Source organism: Dermacentor albipictus, chromosome 4, assembly GCF_038994185.2.
Source record: "Dermacentor albipictus isolate Rhodes 1998 colony chromosome 4, USDA_Dalb.pri_finalv2, whole genome shotgun sequence".
Classification (NCBI taxonomy): Eukaryota; Metazoa; Arthropoda; class Arachnida; order Ixodida; family Ixodidae; genus Dermacentor; species Dermacentor albipictus.
Genome location: NC_091824.1, coordinates 181,191,883 through 181,209,901, shown reverse-complemented (window position 1 = coordinate 181,209,901; position 18,019 = coordinate 181,191,883). Strand labels below are relative to the sequence as shown.

The 18,019-nt window shown below is 48.4% G+C and overlaps 1 protein-coding gene across 3 annotated transcripts in view; it reads right to left on the bottom strand.

Annotated features, from left to right (window-relative positions):
• The window catches only part of LOC139059436 (uncharacterized), a 102,222-nt gene extending 92,066 nt beyond the window's left edge, over positions 1 to 10,156 (bottom strand). For 2 of the 3 annotated variants that reach the window (XM_070537871.1, XM_070537870.1), the window contains exon 1: positions 111 to 653. In XM_070537871.1, the coding sequence (XP_070393972.1) occupies positions 111 to 419 (309 nt within the window). In that variant the 5' untranslated portion in view covers positions 420 to 653. Of the gene's footprint in view, positions 1 to 110; positions 654 to 9,873 lie in introns of those variants that run through there. The other variant, XR_011514187.1, reaches the window with a different exon arrangement.
• Between the last annotated feature and the right edge of the window lie 7,863 nt (positions 10,157 to 18,019).

Here is an 18,019-nt window from a genome sequence, read left to right as displayed (position 1 = left end):
ACGCCTGCTGCGGATAGCTTGTCCAGGGTTTCAGTAGGACTTAATCGGGAGTCTACGCCCCGTACAAGACCCTTGGTGCACGCAAGGTGAGGCGGAATAAAAGCACTCACCGGGGTGGAAGCGAATGAAGTGCATTTCAAGAGGTCTTCTACACAGGTCTGCTCGGGTGAACGACACACTATACCTCCCCGTCCGAACGCTCGTACATCAGTGATGGTCTGGAAGTGGTTAGACGTGGCCTTGAGTGCCTTCTGTACAGCCTGAGGATTCGTGATCCTGATGGAGCCTCCATTGGTAGGCACAAGCGCCACAGGAATGGTGCTGACGCCACTGCGAAAAAACAATTCTATGGGCAATTCATTAGGTGGCAGGGATGCTGACCAGGCGGATCGCGCCTGGCCAGGAGAACTGGTCGACATCAGCTCAAGACGGCTGACGCAAGGAATGCCAATCAACCAGGAACTAAAATACGCTTATTGAGACACCTTAAACCACCCGATACTCAGCCAAAACACCACTGCAGGTCAACGAAACGGTCGCTCTGTCGAGGCAAGCAGGAACCAGGGACAACCAGGGACGTCCGAAGGTAGACGTGGAACGTCACGGTGCAGTCTTGTTCGGAGTCTAATGCTCAAGGTTCGACTGAGCTGCAGTCGCTTGTGCCGACCGGCACACGCGCTCGTGCCACTGCTCCTACGTTCATCGTCGTCTTTCACAGCTGGCTGCGTTGCCGTTCATCATTGCAGCGTAGAATTTCACTTCTGTCATCGTAATGGGGAGGCCGCGTTTACGGTGGGAGGGGCCATTGCTTAAGGCAGTATGAGCCACTCATTGTCTTACGTAACGGATAGATTTAATTTCTGAAGAAACTTAATTTTGAATAATCGCAAATCGGGCGAAAGTAGCTAATCACGCCTCCGAGCAAACTCGAGACATCGAACGCAAGCGACAACGGCGGACTACGGGCATATCGTCAGTGACGTCGTTCTCTCCGTCGCAACCGATTGTGTGTGTTACCGCATAATTCAGAAATACTTTAATGAATCCTCTAGATTAACCCAGTGATAAACACGGGCCGCACGTTTCAGCTTCGCTGGTTAACCATCTTCACGGAGTGGAAGAGCAGATGATATTTTCGTGTGAGTGTGTGTGGCTTGTGTGTTCAAAGACTGACCTCATCTTTCTTTTTCTTGCGCTTCTTTGGCGTGGCGAGAAGCCTCGGTGGGGATGAAGATCATCCTAATCATACACTTTGGCCAAATGTTCAAGCTTCTAGCCTAAACTGCGCGAAACGTTAAGACGGCAGGAAAAAACACAGCTTCCGCGCTTCGCTCTATGCGTTTCTTTCTTTCGTGCAGTTTGCCCTTATTACAGTATGAACCAACTGGCCCGATAAATCTTATTGCTGTAGGTGGATACCGCTTTCTCATGGTATCACTAATTCGGACAAGGGAGAACGCCAGCGAGCGTGAAACACGCGCAAACTGCCCGTCCGCACGGGCTGAAGGCTGCGGCGAGGCGTCTGCAGTGGAGCCCGATGGAACGGCGCTGCCATCTGGCGGCTGTCACAGAAGTGGCGACACCGGCTGTAAGCGCGCGGGCGGAGAGTTTTATAACTGAAGCTAGTCTAGTAACGTTGGTCGCGGCGGTGTATAAGCAGCTGCGCTTGCCTCTGCTAGACACTCACGAGGTGAGATGCCCCCTGGAGCCAGAACTGCTCGTTGGAATGAGAAGCGAAGGTTGCGGCGTGCTACAGAGACTAATTTTCTAGGTGGCTTTGGCTCAACTCTTGCAAGATGGGCTGGGTGGGAATCGAACCAGGGTCTCCGGAGTGTGAGGCGGAGACGCTACCACTGAGCCACGAGTTTTTTTTTTTTTCTTTATTCACAAAATGACATACATAAAAACACGTTGGACTACTTGGACCAACGTGACAAGCTAAAATTTCTTGAAATTCACTAATTCATCAAGATTACCCAACCAGTCAGGCGGATCTGCCTGTACACGATATATCTCACGTATGAAAATAATGCTTTCAACAAAATTTTCTCGCGCTGGGCGCGCATTCACATCGGCGTGCGTTACCGCCATCCGTGTCTTCCAAAGACTATGGAGGCCCAGGAGCATTATCATGTCATACGGAAAGCCCTGATGGCTGTCTACCGGCAGGAAACGTATACCCTGTGCTGTTATCGGCAGTTCCTTTTTAAGAGTTCTTTGCAAGACATCCCAATAAAAAATTGCATCCCAGCACTCAATAAAAGCGTGCTCAATGGTCTCCGGCTTGTTACATAGCGCACAGTTGGTCGTCCATGGTACAGATATTCCTTTGTCGGCTATCCATGTTTTGACCGGAAGGGTAGATGTATGCAATTTAAAGAAGAACGACTTTACGCTTGCTCTCACTGGCATCTTTTTAACTCTTTTTAAAACATCTTGTCCTGGGCCTCCATAGTATTTCATTCGGTACAATGGCACTGGCATCATAACGTCAACTAAATCCTTGTAAAGTTTCTTTCTTGTTACTGTGCTCAGGTACTGAAAGGAAAACCGAGTTTTTAATATTCGAAAGGAGTCGACTACCTCTCGCAAGTAGCCTTTAAGCCGGTAGTGTACAGGCTGTGCACTAGACACAATAAATTCAGGCAAAACGCTTTTCAAACGGATCTGGATCATCGTACGCAAGAATGAATCACTTTGATCTCGTAAGAAGACAAAACGAGAAACAATCTGTCGTAAGAACAAATGCGACAATCCAAGACCACCATGTCGAACAGGACGAAACAAGTTGGTACGGCTGACCCTTTCCCAAGTGGAACCCCAGATAAAAACAGCAAAGACTCTGTGTATTTTCTGTACATTCACACGGGTCATCGACAAAAATTGGAGGACATACCACACTTTGGCAATTAAAAACAAATTACAAACAGTTGCCCTTGCAAACATTGACAAATCACGACCCTGCCATCCTCCGGTTTTCTCTTTTACGCGCGACGTCTCATCCTCCCAGTACTGCGCGGCACTCTCGTAGTGCTCAAGCGGCACCCCCAAATATTTCGGAGGAGACACGGTCCATTGTAACTCCGCAAAGACAGACGGTGTGTTGTCCCAACTTCCATGCCAAAATCCGATGCTCTTGTTCCAATTGATCTCGCATCCGGTTTGCCTGCAATATCTTTTAGCACCGCTTATCGCCTCTAGTACACTTTGGCGATCTGTACAAAAGATTGCGACGTCGTCAGCATATGCAAGCACTTTAACATGGGACGATTCAAGCTTATAACCATTGATTTTTTCGTTACTTATTAGAGATAAACAGAAAGGCTCTAAATAAATTGCAAAGAGCAGCGGTGACAATGGACAACCTTGCCTCACTGATGATCTGAGTTTAATGTTCTCAGTTAGTGTCTTATTCAGCACGATGTTTACTATGCAGTCATTGTATATCATTTTTAGACCATCGAGTATAACTGTGCCTATGTTAACGTGTTCAAGGATACAAAAAAGAGCTTCATGCGACACACGGTCAAATGCCTTTGCTAAGTCCAGCTGCAACATAGCGACCCGTCCGCCAAAAATGTCACAGCACTCACACTGAGCCACGAGTACGATGCTTCAAAGCGGTACAAAAGCGCCTCTAGTGAACGCGGTGTTGCCTTAGAAACGAGCTGTTTCTAAGGCTCAGGCGTGCGTCGCTTGCTCAGGCGCACATTTCGTTGCCGCTGCGAACGCTGCGTTGCTCGACGCTCACCGCGTCCAATGCGGGGCGCGTAGTCGCTGCGCCGTAGCCCACTGTCTTAAACCCCTTGGCGGGTCGACGGGAACGCTCTCGCGTTCCACTCTTGAAGGCGAAGCAGAGTAACGCGTGGTGGCAGCGGTGGCGTAGAGTTGCAGCGGTGGCGTAGAGGTAGAACACCCGCCTCGCGTGCAAGAGGTCCGTGGTTCGAATCCCGGTGCCGGCAATTTTCCACCGGATTAAAAAAAAAAAATCCGCGTGTTGATAAAATTGCATAAACAGGCCTGGAGTGTGGCCTGATCCCGGTGACCAGAACCGGTAACGCACTCCCTCACCAGAGCAGGATTGGCCACCCTGGTGCAGTACTTGGCCACAACCTCCTATATGAACAACACAATCAAACCCCGGCCCTCAGTCCCCAGCAGCTGCGAAGCAACTGACCACGGCGGCGGTCAGACCTGCGACGCTGCAGAGGGTGCTAAGAATCACTGGCTCCGGACAGGCCGCCATTGGAATATGAACCTGGCAACGTTTAACGTTATCTAGTGAGGCGAGTCTAGCAGTGCTATTGGAGGAATTAGAGGGCAGTAAATGGGATATAATAGGGCTCAGCGAAGTTAGGAGGCCAAAAGAAGCATATACAGTGCTAAAAAGCGGGCACGTCCTGTGCTACCGGGGCTTAGCAGAGAGAAGGGAACTAGGCGTCGGATTCCTGATTAATAAGAATATAGCTGGTAACATACAGGAATTCTATAGCATTAACGAGAGGGTGGCAGGTCTTGTTGTGAAACTTAATAAGAGGTACAGAATGAAGATTGTACAGGTCTACGCCCCTACATCCAGTCATGATGACCAGGAAGTCGAAAGCTTCTATGAAGACGTGGAATCGGCGATGGGTAGAGTGAAAACTAAATACACTATACTAATGGGTGACTTTAATGCCAAGGTAGGCAAAAAGCAGGCTGGAGACAAGGCAGTGGGGGAATATGGCATAGGCACTAGGAATATCAGGGGGGAGTTATTGGTAGAGTTTGCGGTAAAGAATAATATGAGGATAATGAATACCTTCTTCCGCAAACGGGATAGCCGAAAGTGGACGTGGAGGGGCCCGAACGGCGAGACTAGAAATGAAATAGACTTCATACTCTGCGCTAACCCTGGCATCATACAAGATGTGGACGTGCTCGGCAAGGTGCGCTGCAGTGACCACAGGATGGTAAGAACTCGAATTAGCCTAGACCTGAGAAGGGAACGGAAGAAACTGGTACATAAGAAGCCGATCAATGAGTTAGCGGTAAGAGGGAAAATAGAGCAATTCCAGATCAAGCTGCAGAACAGGTATTCGGCTTTAACTCAGGAAGAGGACCTTAGTGTTGAAGCAATGAACGACAATCTTGTGGACATCATTAAGGAGTGTGCAATGGAAGTCGGGGGTAACTCCGTTAGGCAGGATACCAGTAAACTATCGCAGGAGACGAAAGATCTGATCAAGAAACGCCAATGTATGAAAGCCTCTAACCCTACAGCTAGAATAGAACTGGCAGAACTTTCGAAGTTAATCAACAAGCGTAAGACAGCTGACATAAGGAAGTATAATATGGATAGAATTGAACATGCTCTCAAGAACGGAGGAAGCCTAAAAACAGTGAAGAAGAAACTTGGAATTGGAAAGAATCAGATGTATGCATTAAGAGACAAAGCCGGCAATATCATTACTAATATGGATGAGATAGTACAAGTGGCTGAGGAGTTCTATAGAGATTTGTACAGTACCAGTGCCACCCACGACGATAATGGAAGAGAAAATAGTCTAGAGGAATTCGAAATCCCACAGGTAACGCCGGAAGAAGTAAAGAAAGCCTTGCGAGATATGCAAAGGGGGAAGGCAGCTGGGGAGGATCAGGTAACAGCAGATTTGTTGAAGGATGGTGGGCAGATTGTTCTAGAGAGACTGGCCACCGTGTATACGCAATGCCTCTTAACGTCGAGCGTACCGGAATCTTGGAAAAACGCTAACATAATCCTAATCCATAAGAAAGGGGACGCCAAAGACTTGAAAAATTATAGACCAATCAGCTTACTGTCCGTTGCCTACAAACTATTTACTAAGGTAATCGCAAATAGAATCAGGAACACCTTAGACTTCTGTCAAGCAAAGGACCAGGCAGGATTCCGTAAAGGCTACTCAACAATAGATCATATTCACACTATCAATCAGGTGATAGAGAAATGTGCGGAATATAACCAACCCTTATATATAGCTTTCATTGATTACGAGAAAGCATTTGATTCTGTCGAAACCTCAGCAGTCATGGAGGCATTACGGAATCAGGGTGTAGACGAGCCATATGTAAAAGTACTGGAAGATATCTATAGCGGCTCCACAGCCACTATAGTCCTCCATAAAGAAAGCAACAAAATCCCAATAAAGGCGTCAGGCAGGGAGATACGATCTCTCCAATGCTATTCACAGCGTGTTTACAGGAGGTATTCAGTGACCTGGATTGGGAAGAAATGGGGATAAAAGTTAATGGAGAATACCTTAGTAACTTGCGATTCGCTGATGATATTGCCTTGCTTAGTAACTCAGGGGACCAACTGCAATGCATGCTCACTGACCTGGAGAGGCAAAGCAGAAGAGTGGGTCTAAAAATTAATCTGCAGAAAACTAAAGTAATGTTTAACAGTCTTGGAAGAGAACAGCAGTTTACAATAGGCAGCGAGGCACTGGAAGTCGTAAAGGAATACATCTACTTAGGGCAGGTAGTGACTGCAGATCCGGATCATGAGACAGAAATAATCAGAAGAATAAGAATGGGCTGGGGTGCGTTTGGCAGGCATTCTCAGATCATGAACAGCAGGTTGCCATTATCCCTCAAGAGAAAAGTGTATAATAGCTGTGTCTTACCAGTACTCACCTACGGGGCAGAAACCTGGAGGCCTACGAAAAGGGTTCTACTCAAATTGAGGACGACGCAACGAGCTATGGAAAGAAGAATGATAGGTGTAACGTTAAGGGATAAGAAAAGAGCAGATTGGGTGAGGGAACAAACGCGAGTTAATGACATCTTAGTTGAAATTAAGAAAAAGAAATGGGCATGGGCAGGACATGTAATGAGGAGGGAAGATAACCGATGGTCATTAAGGGTTACGGACTGGATTCCATGGGAAGGGAAGCGTAGCAGGGGACGGCAGAAAGTTAGGTGGGCGGATGAGATTAAGAAGTTTGCAGGGACGACATGGCCACAATTAGTACATGACCGGGGTTGTTGGAGAAATATGGGAGAGGCCTTTGCCCTGCAGTGGGCGTAACCAGGCTGATGATGATGATAATGTTTCTTCGTCTAGCCGAACCAAATATAGCCAAGCAACAGCAGTTCACCAGGCTAAACAGTGGTTCAACAACTAAAATAAAGGCTAGTATGCTTCGCATGCTGGGCTAAACCTTAGCTAAGCCACAGCCATTTTTTTAATATTTGCCTGAAATGAAACACCGTGCATAGGCAACAAAGCGCCAGTGGTCCCACTTATCACCAGATGCAGACATATGGGTTGTTGCACCCCCGCTTACCCGTAAGTAAGCGCCAACTCTCCGCTGCGCATAGCGCCAGATTGTTCGCCGAGCACAGCTGTTCACTTTCTGTTAAACTGTGGCAGAGAAGGACTCTGACTGTGGGCAGTATCTTAATTACAAGGAGATGCAAAGAATGAAATTGTTATTGCAAAGGGCTGCTACTGTAGAATACTTAATGACAAAGAAAAAGAAATTGAGCTGCTCCGTGCGCTTAAGATTTCTCTGCAAAGCGATGCCATTTCTGAATGAGATTTAGGTAGGATTAATGCAAGACAAACTTCGCTACTAAATGTCTTCGGTGCGGCTTTTACCAACGGATTAAGGCGAACGTGAAGTGTTAGGACCTGCACAGTTGAAACTAGCTGTATTGTAATTAGGCAATCGCTTTAGCAAGCAGTCCTTTAGAAGCGTCAGTAAGCCTAGCACTTATTCACGCTGCTCGTGGTTTCGACGCACAAACGACGAGACTAGGTACTTTGATTCCTAATGCGCAACTATTTACAATATGTTAAAATGCTGCAATCACCGGTCCTGATATTCTTACCATGGTCGAAAAATGAAAAGAAAACTTTATAATTCGATTAAGAAAAGAAATAAAACGTGTTGGTGCAAAAACAACATACAAGCACGATCATTTATTCATCATGTAAAATAAGCGGAGCGAAATACAGACAGCACAGAGGCGTCCGGTCACGAATGGTCCAGCATTCACAATGCAAGAATTTTGTTAAAAGCATGACACTGACACATTAAGCATAAAGAAATAACATCAAACGTGATAGATATGCATTGGGGGGCAGGAAACAAACAGCAGCAAACGAATGGCAATAAATACAGAATGCATCATCGATTGTTTCTATAAACAAGAAAGTGTAAAGCATGAGCATTTCATAACACATGGCTAAACAACTCTCGAACGAACACAAGTAGCCACATCACAAATACAGCAATTTTTTTAAATGGCTTGTTAGAGATACCACCATTCTACTTCTTCAGCTGTTACTTGCAACACGTGTTCGGCATCGTTGTCCCACCCCGCCACTTCAACTAAAGATCCCAGCACTCGAAAAACAGCGCAGCACATGCACAGAACGCACCCGTTCACTCAGCTCGCCTCGCGCTGCGCACGCGTTTTGGTACGCTAACGATGCCCTCTGTGGCACAGTGGCGCCGCGTCGCGGCACCTTTGGGCAGCATATGAACCTCTCCCATAGCGTGACGGCGGAGTTTCGTGACCAGACAAACATGGAAGGACTCTGGTTACACCACGGAGGAAGGAAACTAAGGAGAGGCCCTGACGTCACTCTTTGTGAAGCAAAAGTGAAGCCGGAAGTTGGCGTTGCTCATGGCGATGCTCCGCCTTTTGTGCCACCCTCCTCTCTTGTTTACATCTTTCGCGAAACCACGCCGCGCGGCACGTGGTTTCGCGCGCGGAGCGCTCGCGCAACAACCGGCAGAGCACGGTGCAGGTAACACAGCGCAACAAGACACGGTGACTAACGCAAACCCGCCCACACAGCGCCTTTGCCACGGCACGAAACCTACCAGAGCAACACGTGTGAGCGCTCAAAATCAGAACAACGCCGCCATTGTGGCCCAAAAGGCGTGGCCATGCAGCAAAAAAAAAAAGCAACAACAAAAATGAAACCTATACGTCATTTCCGCCACACTTTTCTCCTAGCGCGCGGAGGGGGTAGGGCCTCTCCTTAGTTTCCTTCCTCCGTGGGTTACACGTATGTAGAGAGTTCACGTACGCAAACGTGAAGAGCCTACGAACCTTACGTGCACGCTATCTGGAACGCTTTTAGCTACACGTACGCGACGCGCACCAAGAGGGACCGCGTAGCTCCATCTACCGGGAAATGTGAACACGGCGGTGGCCAATTCAATCCTGTCGCCGTGTTTCGATGCAAGCGGTCTTCGCGTGCACGGCCCGCTATCGCTTGTTCGTGATCTCGCGAAACTCCCGCGCGAAGTTGTCTACGTGGGCAACAAACGCACGCAAATAATTGAATCGCACGTACGTCCGTGAGACCAGCGCGCGGCCGTTACGTTTATGCATCCGCACTGCTTACACGTAGAAGCTCTACGTACGCAAAGCCTCTACGTATGTGCAACTAAAACTGTCTATTGCTTTCGCAATAATAAATATTTTAGAAAGTCGGGAAGCCTGCAACAGAGGAACAGCGCGAAACAGCTGCTCCGAAACAATACGGCACCCTCCCTCCCCACGAAACCGGCAAAAATGGCGGCGAGGCGATGATTCCGGTACGTCTCCAGTTTCGCGCTCGAGCTCGCGAGAGTAATGGGCCCGGCGTCAAGCATCAGCTGATCAACTCAACAAGGTCTTACTCTTTATGTTCGCTGAGGTCGTGCACAATTACGAAAACCGCTACAATACCCGCCTCTTGTTTAGATGAAGCACGAACAATTGGGCGCGAGTTCGGAGAGATGACAAAAGGGCAACAGCTTCTTTTTTATTTAAGTGCTTAAAATTATGCTCTTTATAACTCGAAGAGACAATTAATAGAGCAGTGAACATATTAGTTTCATATGTACTCACATTTAGAAGCCTTGCTGTGTGTTCTCAAGGTTCTCAAACTTCGTTTCCTGGGCAGCCGTCTCAACTCCTCACAACATACCCTTCATAGTTTCGTCGACGAACACCACAAGGAACACAAGAGTGTTGGAGCACATCGATATGTAAGCTGCCGAAGAACAGGAAGCAGCTTGTGGAAATGTCCAACCGCTTCACGACCAAATGGCGCAACCATTCCGCGGCAAATTTTTCCCTCCTCAAGGCCGTAGTCACACAAAGGGGGAGAGAGTGAGGTGCGTCCGTCAACCCCGGCATCTCCACCGCTTCTGCTAGCACTGGGTGCGCGCCAAATCACCGGATTGGCTCTTGAGTGCCGTGTGCAGGCGTTGTCTTATTGGTTAGCTTGACCCACGAGATCTGCCGCTTCGCTAGTCGCACGCGCGCCGTGTACCTGGTGTTACGCCTGTTTTTGAACTCGTTGACCGCGCCAGCTCCGTCGGCTTTTGCGGGAAAAGTTGATTATGGCGCGAATACGTAGAAGTAGATGTTTGATGGTGACATTGAGCGCTGTTTGATTGCTGCATATTTCTCATACATCGGTGTTTCTTTCCTTATTTTTCTTCTTCTTTTAATTAATATTGCATACAGTTACAACAGCCGTTTCTAGGAAAACTAATTTATTCTGGGTGAACCTGTGCCCGTCAACAAAACCCGACTGAATACTCAACAGCAACAACAAAACGTTCCTCGAGCTACGCTTCTTCGAACGTCATTCTCCTCTTTGTCGCCTCCTGTCACGTGCCAATCGTCCGATTCTCGCGCACGAGCCGCCGGCCTGTCAGCACCGGCCGAGCGTTGCCTTGCGGTGCTTTGCTTGCCGCAGTGCAAGCAAATCAGTGCTTAAATCGCTGAACTCGAGCCCAGCATCGTGAGCCAATGTGTCGTTGTCAAGGTCATCCATTGCAACGAGCTTCGAAGTTGGCGTCATAAAATAAAGAACCAGCTTATCGTCGTGCGCTTTCCCTTCCGCTATAGTCACCATAGTTCCGCTTTCGCGCTGCTGTCGGCTCTGTCGTGGCTCTGTTTCTGGCCTCGCGTTTGCGTTTTGTGCAGAAAAGCCGTAGCGCCGTCTGCGGGAGCCGTTTTACGCACCGGCGGCGCAACGTCACTATGAGACCATGACGTCAACACTCCTCGATCGGAGGGCGGGTGATTTCAACTGCGCTAGAGGTACGCGGACGCTTCAGAACGCATTTTCTCTTAAAACAGGTCTCTTCTTCGCACGAAACAAGCGTTTCGAGGTTTCCGGGATGGCATTTCAACAGTCCACGTTGACTTAATATTAACCTTCAGTGTCCCTTTAAGCTTGCATAAGCCCGCCCGCTGAGGAGCTCCCGGTGGACGCACCACTCTCGACCAGACACGGCCACCGTTGGACACTTGCGGTCGCGTCGAATGACGAAGTGCCCATGAACAATTAGCATCTGCGTTTAAGGGCAGTGAGGAGATTCTTGGTTCACCGAGAAATGGCAATTATATGGGAGTGCTTGAGGCCATTGCCAAGTTTGATCCCTTTCTAGAGGAGCACATTAAACACTACGAGAACAAAGGAAAAGGTCACCCATCGTATCTGTCAAAAAACCATTTGTAATGAATTTATCGAGCATATGGCAAAGGCTGTCAAGGAACGTCTCGTTGACGAAGTGAAACGCACAAAATACTTCTCTTTAATTGTTGATTCGACTCCAGACCTTACTCACGTTGGTCTGCTGTCAGTTGTTTTACGATACTATTTAAATGGGAAAGTGTACGAACGCTTTCTTGGATTTTTTCCAATTGAATCGCATACCGGCTTGTATCTTTTCGTTACCGTGATGTCGCTATTGACGACCAATGGCATCTCAATTGATGATTGTAGGGGCCAAGCTTATGATAATGATAATCCCTCTGAAAGAGCACAGCTCCACCGAAGTAGTAGACGCTCTTTTGACAGTAATCGCACGAGTTGGGTTTCCAGCCGAAATTCAGGGGGATCAAGGCTCAGTATTCACGAGCGCATCGACTTCCACATTCTTGCAAAAGTGCGGGGTAACGTTGATACACATTTCCGTCTATCACCCTCAATCAAATAATGTAGAGAGGTGGCGCGCTCTGTTACGAACGCAAGGAGGACTGGGAGAATTGTCTTCCGGCCACTTTGTTTACTTTGCGAACGGTTCCTCATGGGGCTACAGGGTTCTCGCCAGCAGAACTAGTGTATGGGAGGACACTCCGTTCTCCACTGAGAATGTGAAGAGAGATGTGGGAGGAAAGAGGAGAGTCCAACAGTAGTAGAATACGTGCTAAGTGTGCTGGAACGGCAAAGTGCAACCAAAGAACTAGTCGAAAAGAACATGGGAGTAGCTCAAAAGAACGCCAAATTCTATTACGACAAGAATGCGAGGCTTCGTACGTTAAACGCCGGAGGCCAGGTAATAATCCTCAAACCTTCTAGAAACAACAAGCTTGAAGTTCACTGGGACGGGCCCGTTCAAGTATTGCACAAACTTCCAGATACTAACTATGCTCTGAAAATGCCCGGTTGTAGGAAGGAGGTGAGGATATACCATAGCAATTTGATTAATCCATACGTACAGCGAAGCGGAGTCGTTAACTGTACCATCACGGAGCAGGATAACACTAGTACCGAGCTTAATGAGTATAAGGCGACTTCCAACTCTGAAATCAGCCTAGAAGAAGTGGTAAAACATTTGGTAAGCTCGCACTCTCTTTGACCCGAGCAGCTAGATGAGCTAAGAGGGCTGTTAGGGGAATATCTCGACAGATTCAGCGATGGGCCAGGTAAAACCGAGCGAATAACGCATGGAATAGAGCTGACTTTAACCGAACCCGTAAGATCGAAGCCTTACAGGGTGTCTCCACGACAGAGAGAAATTATGGAGGCACAGATATAGCGCATGCTAAAGTTGGGAGTTATTGAGCCCGCTGAGAGTGACTACACGTCACCGCTAATACTCGTAGAAACCCCTAACAAGGACCCTCGACCATGTGTTGACTACATGAAGTTAAATGCAGGAGATCACGTTGTTGGGCGAGTCGGTCGTACATACTTAGGCAATGATTAGGCAATAAGGATCTAGGTATATATATTTGTGTTCTTTCTGAATAAAATCAGTCGCGAGTTTGCGCCCGTCCATGTCCGTACTCGTCCGTGTCTTTTTTTAGCGCAATTCCCTTGTTTAAGTTAAATGCCATCACTAGGGATCAGCTGTACCCGATACCCACCATTGAGGAACGAATTGAAAGAGTTAGCGCTGCTAAATACATTTCAACTATAGATCTCTTGCGGGGATACTGGCAAGTTCCCCTTTCAGAAAGTGCCAGCCGCTATGCCGCATTTATCTCACCTGTAGGCACTTTTCGCCGTGTCGCACTCAGCTTCGGACTGAAGAACACGCCGTTTAGCTTCTCTAAGTTAATGGATATTGTCTTGAAAGACTTGCAGGAGCTCGCCTTGCTATATCTTGATGGTGTAGCAATTTTTTCGAACAGCTCAGAACAGCACGTATCGCACCTCAAACAGCTGTTCTCACGGTTGAGGGAAGCTGGCTTAACGATGAAAGCGGAAAAGTGTAGGTTTGGCTGCTCGCAGGTTACTTATCTGGGCCGTGTTGTCGGTCAGGGCACGAGACGGGCGGCCGAGCTGAAAACAGCTATGCGATCGAAGAATTTTCACAGCCGCGCACGAAGACAAACATTCGTTCATTTTTGGGACGCGTGGGGTACTATAAACGGTACATTCCGAATTACTCGCAAATAGCAAGTCCTTTAACGGACGTCCTCCGAAAGGGAGCACCGAATAGCGTGCACTGGAATAAGGACAAAGAGAACGCTTTCCAAAATTTGAAAACGCTATTGGTTTCTCGTCCTGTGCTTCGTGCGCCAGACTACACAAAAGAATTCATAGTTCAGTGCGACGCAAGCGACAGAGGTATGGACGTGGTACTTAGTCAGGTCGGCGACGATAATGAGGAACATCATATCCTCTATGCCAGCCGTAACATACTGTAAGATAGGAAGCCTACAGTGCTTCAGAGTAGGAATGCGCTTGTTTGGTTTGGGCAGCCCAGAAGTTGTCGTGTTACTTGTACGGAGCGAGGTTCATTTTCGAGACGAACCACTGTCCTCTGACGTGGCTCAATCAAATGTCACAGAAAAATGGCCGCTTGCTCCGATGGAGCCTCACTCTCCAAGAGTACAACTTCTCCGTTAGATATAAGAAGGGAAAGTTGCATAGCAATGCGGATGGTTTGAGCAGGCTAATTTGAATTCTGTGTTTAAGGGTCCGGCCTAAATTTTAGGGTTGTTATTGTTAATTTTGTTAAGCCAAGAAGATCCCCTCTCATTTAACAGGACTCCATCCATGATTGCTGAATTTGTCAGCACGAAATTGCTTCGAAAATTGGCGTAGCGAAATGCAGAATTTTTGTTTAATGAGAGCAGCATTCCGGGCAAGTTGGTAATCCATTACTCAAATGATATTGCGCAACAAAAAAAAAATGACACGGACGTAAGAGAGGACGACACAGCAAGAGCGAACTTTGAACTAAGTTTATTGTACCACTGAATCGATTTTATACATGTGAAGCAGTGTAGACAACGCATGCGCTTACATGAAAATGAACTGCACATTCATGTAACATAGTTACGAGTCATGTGATGCCGCCTCCAAGAAACTTAGTTCTTTTTTCTGTGTGAGCCAGAGAAGGGAAGCTAACACACTTATCACCCAATTTCGCGATCATCTGCGCTTCAGGTATTTCACGGATGAGCTGCGTGCTGCCATAGGAAACAATCACGCATTGGTCCTCAAGAGGTCTGCGGCCATGATCGCGACAATAAATCGCCAAGAAACCACCGGAGCCATTTTTACATTGTTGCTGTGTTCGCGGAGCCGATCACTGAGGCAACGCCCAGTTTGTCCGATATATTGCTTCCCACATGAAAGCTGGAGGTTTGTAAACCACCCGGTGGACACACTCGACGAACTTTTTGCGGTGATGCTTTCTGCACTTATGGGAAGGGACGGCTCTTACGTCCATGTCATTTTTTTTTTTGCGATATATCATTTGAGTAAATTTTGTTTCTGCACTTACGTTTTCTTTGTAGCCTAGCGGGTCTGAAGTGAGATCCAAGATACGTCATCTCGGCGCAGAGCCGTGTTGTGGGGTTCGTATTGCAGTTGCCGGTCCTTGTTGGATGTTTTGGGACGGTGACATCATTGCACAAGTGGTCGCTGCAAGCCAAGGCAACACCCCCTTGCCACCAGCCGTTCTCTTCATGCCCAGCGGTTGTCAGTGCTAGACAGTGGAGATTTTCCGGGCCATGGAGGAGCTGTTAGGAACGGCCTGCAGAGGTGCCGACATGCAAAGTTTTCTCAGGCAGCTGCAGCTGCGAGCGTGGCAAGCTTCCCTGAAGAGACCATGGAAGCTTTCACCACCTGCCGCGGTGACTCGTTTCGTAGGGACAACGATGTGCCGCGTGAACACCCCCTCGGCGCCGCTATGACTAAACGCGGTCGGCGGACCAAGCATTGTTCGTGGATTCGCCGTATCCGCTGTTTGAAGCTGGGGAGCCCCTGGAAGATATTTTGCGCGGCCGTCTCACGGGGCTTAGATGTCATGGACGGACGCGGTGGCCATTGTCTGCGGGGTCAACACTGGGATGAAGAGGCGCCTGCCCGGGCCAAACCCTGTGTCTCTAAGAACCCACTCACCTAGGTGTGGTCAGTAAAACCTGTGTGGAATTGCGTGTAACCCTTTCCCTAAAAGGCGGGTCGACTACAATGACGTTGGACGCTACGAATTGGCGGTGAACTGCCGTTTTTCCCTCACCTAGGGATCTAGGGAGGACAGAGTGTTTATAGGCAGCTGTTGTGCGGCTGCTGAGTGTGCTATATCTCGCAGTCATGCTAGACTGATGACCTGCAACGTCCTTATGTAGATACTGTAAATAAACCCATATTCCTCGTTCTCGATGAAAAGCAGTCCTCCCCTTCAACAACGCGCTCAGCGTGGATAAGTTGGACGACGGCATGGGCCAGCTACCATTTATTTCATGCCCGACTCCAAACATTACAACGCACCCCTGCGCACCATAATTAGAATGCGACGGCGATTGGGCGTAGTAGGGGAACTTGAGTAATTACAGAAAAAAGGGTCCGTATCCAACACCCCGATGGCGTGGAGGGTCCGAATTGTTAAACCACCGCCAGCCCCCTTCCTCGCGTTCACGATCGCTGGTCCAACGTGTGCAGCGCTACTGGACAGCGGCACCACAGCCACAGCCTCGCCACAGCCCCTGTTAGGGGAGGAAGCTTTGGCTCACTTACGCCGGCACTCAGTCCGGCTGCGAGCCTGCAATACCGCCTTTCATTTCGCGAGCGGTGCCGCTACCTCGTGTGGCTCGGCGAGATTGGTTGTGTGCTGGGAGGAGCGCGTACGCCGTCACAGGTTCGTGTACCTCCCTGGTCTGTCCGTTCCCGCCCGTGATAGCAGGCCGAGGCTTTCTGGCCCGTACTGGGATCGTGATAGACATGGTGAACAAGATACAGGGAAGGCCCTTGTGCGCCTCTGAAACCTTATGCGCATTTCCCTGTCGCTTCGGTGGCACCTAAAGCCCCCGACGCGACACCACGGCACGAGAAGGGGCGAGACTCATTGACCCCCCAGACCCCGGCTGTCAGAAAACCCGCTGTACGCGACCCCTCGTCGACCAGAGAAGCGGGCAGAGCTCGTTGCGAGACTCATGGATGGATGGGTGGAATAACTTTAATGAAAGGTCCTGCGAGCTACGGGGCGCAAGGTCCCATAGAGCGGGCTACTCCCACGTTGGGACCGGGAGTTCTAACTCCCTGGCCGCATCGTGGGCTGGCTAACACTCCCAGAGTTAGTTCTAGTAGCAATGCCTAAATACCCAAGAAAGTGGATGGGAAGACGGCGCCACGGTAGCTCAACTCGTTAGAGCATCGCAAGCGTAATACGAAGACGTGGGATCGTTCCCCACCTGCGGCAAGTTGTTTTTTAATCTACTTTGAATTCCATTATTTATAATTTCTTTATTTGAGTTAGTAAGTACAAGTAATTTTATCCATGTTGTTGGTGTCGTCGTTTGTTGGCTTCTTATATGATTAATAAAAATCCGGCCGTTTGGTTAAGCCCTTTTCTTCTCGTTCATATATATATATATATATATATATATATATATATATATATATATATATATATATATATATATATATATATATATATATATATATATATATATATATATATATATATATATATACATATATACATATATACATATATACATATATACATATTGTTACGGACAGTTAAGGGAATACAGATACAACTATTTATTGTGGGCGAACTTGTGCCCTGGGGTAAATAAAAAGCACTGCCGCGGTCCAAACGGGAGATCAGGAAGGCCTCCTTCTTCTTTCTCGAGCGTCGCTTCACCTCGTCTTCTTGTAGACGCCGACAACGGCCACCTGCGATGCGAGTGCGTGCGGCGAAAACACGTGCCGTTATTTCGTCTTTTCCTTCAATACGCCGTTGTCGTCTTGAGGGGGCGCACGAACCTGCGCGCGTTGTTTAAATGTTTCTGCCTTGTATCATTATCCCCCCTCCAAGACGCATCGTCCCGATGCGTAAAGCGACGCAATTGCTCACAAGCGGTTGGCCATACTAAAGTGGTATATGGCACAGGAAAGATGTTTGGTCGAATAATCACTGCCTGTCATAATATGGCTTCAGTCTGACCACATGTACAGTTTCTGTGCGACGCCGGCATCGTGATGAGCTCACTTGTCCTTCTGGCGTAACTTCGTAGTTCAGGGGACTGATGCGGCGAAGTACTCGGTAAGGGCCGAAATAACGGCGCAAGAGCTTTTCGGACAGGCCGCGCGTCCGCACGGGGGTCCACACCCATACTCTGTCACCTGGTGCATACTCAACTTCCCTTCGCCGCAGGTTGCAACAGTCCGCGTCGATGCGCTGCCGTTGTTGAATGCGATGTCGCGCCAGCTGACGTGCTTCTTCGGCCCTCTGTGTGAAGTCACTGATGTCAGGGTTCTGTTCTGTACTGTCGCTGACAGGCAGCATTG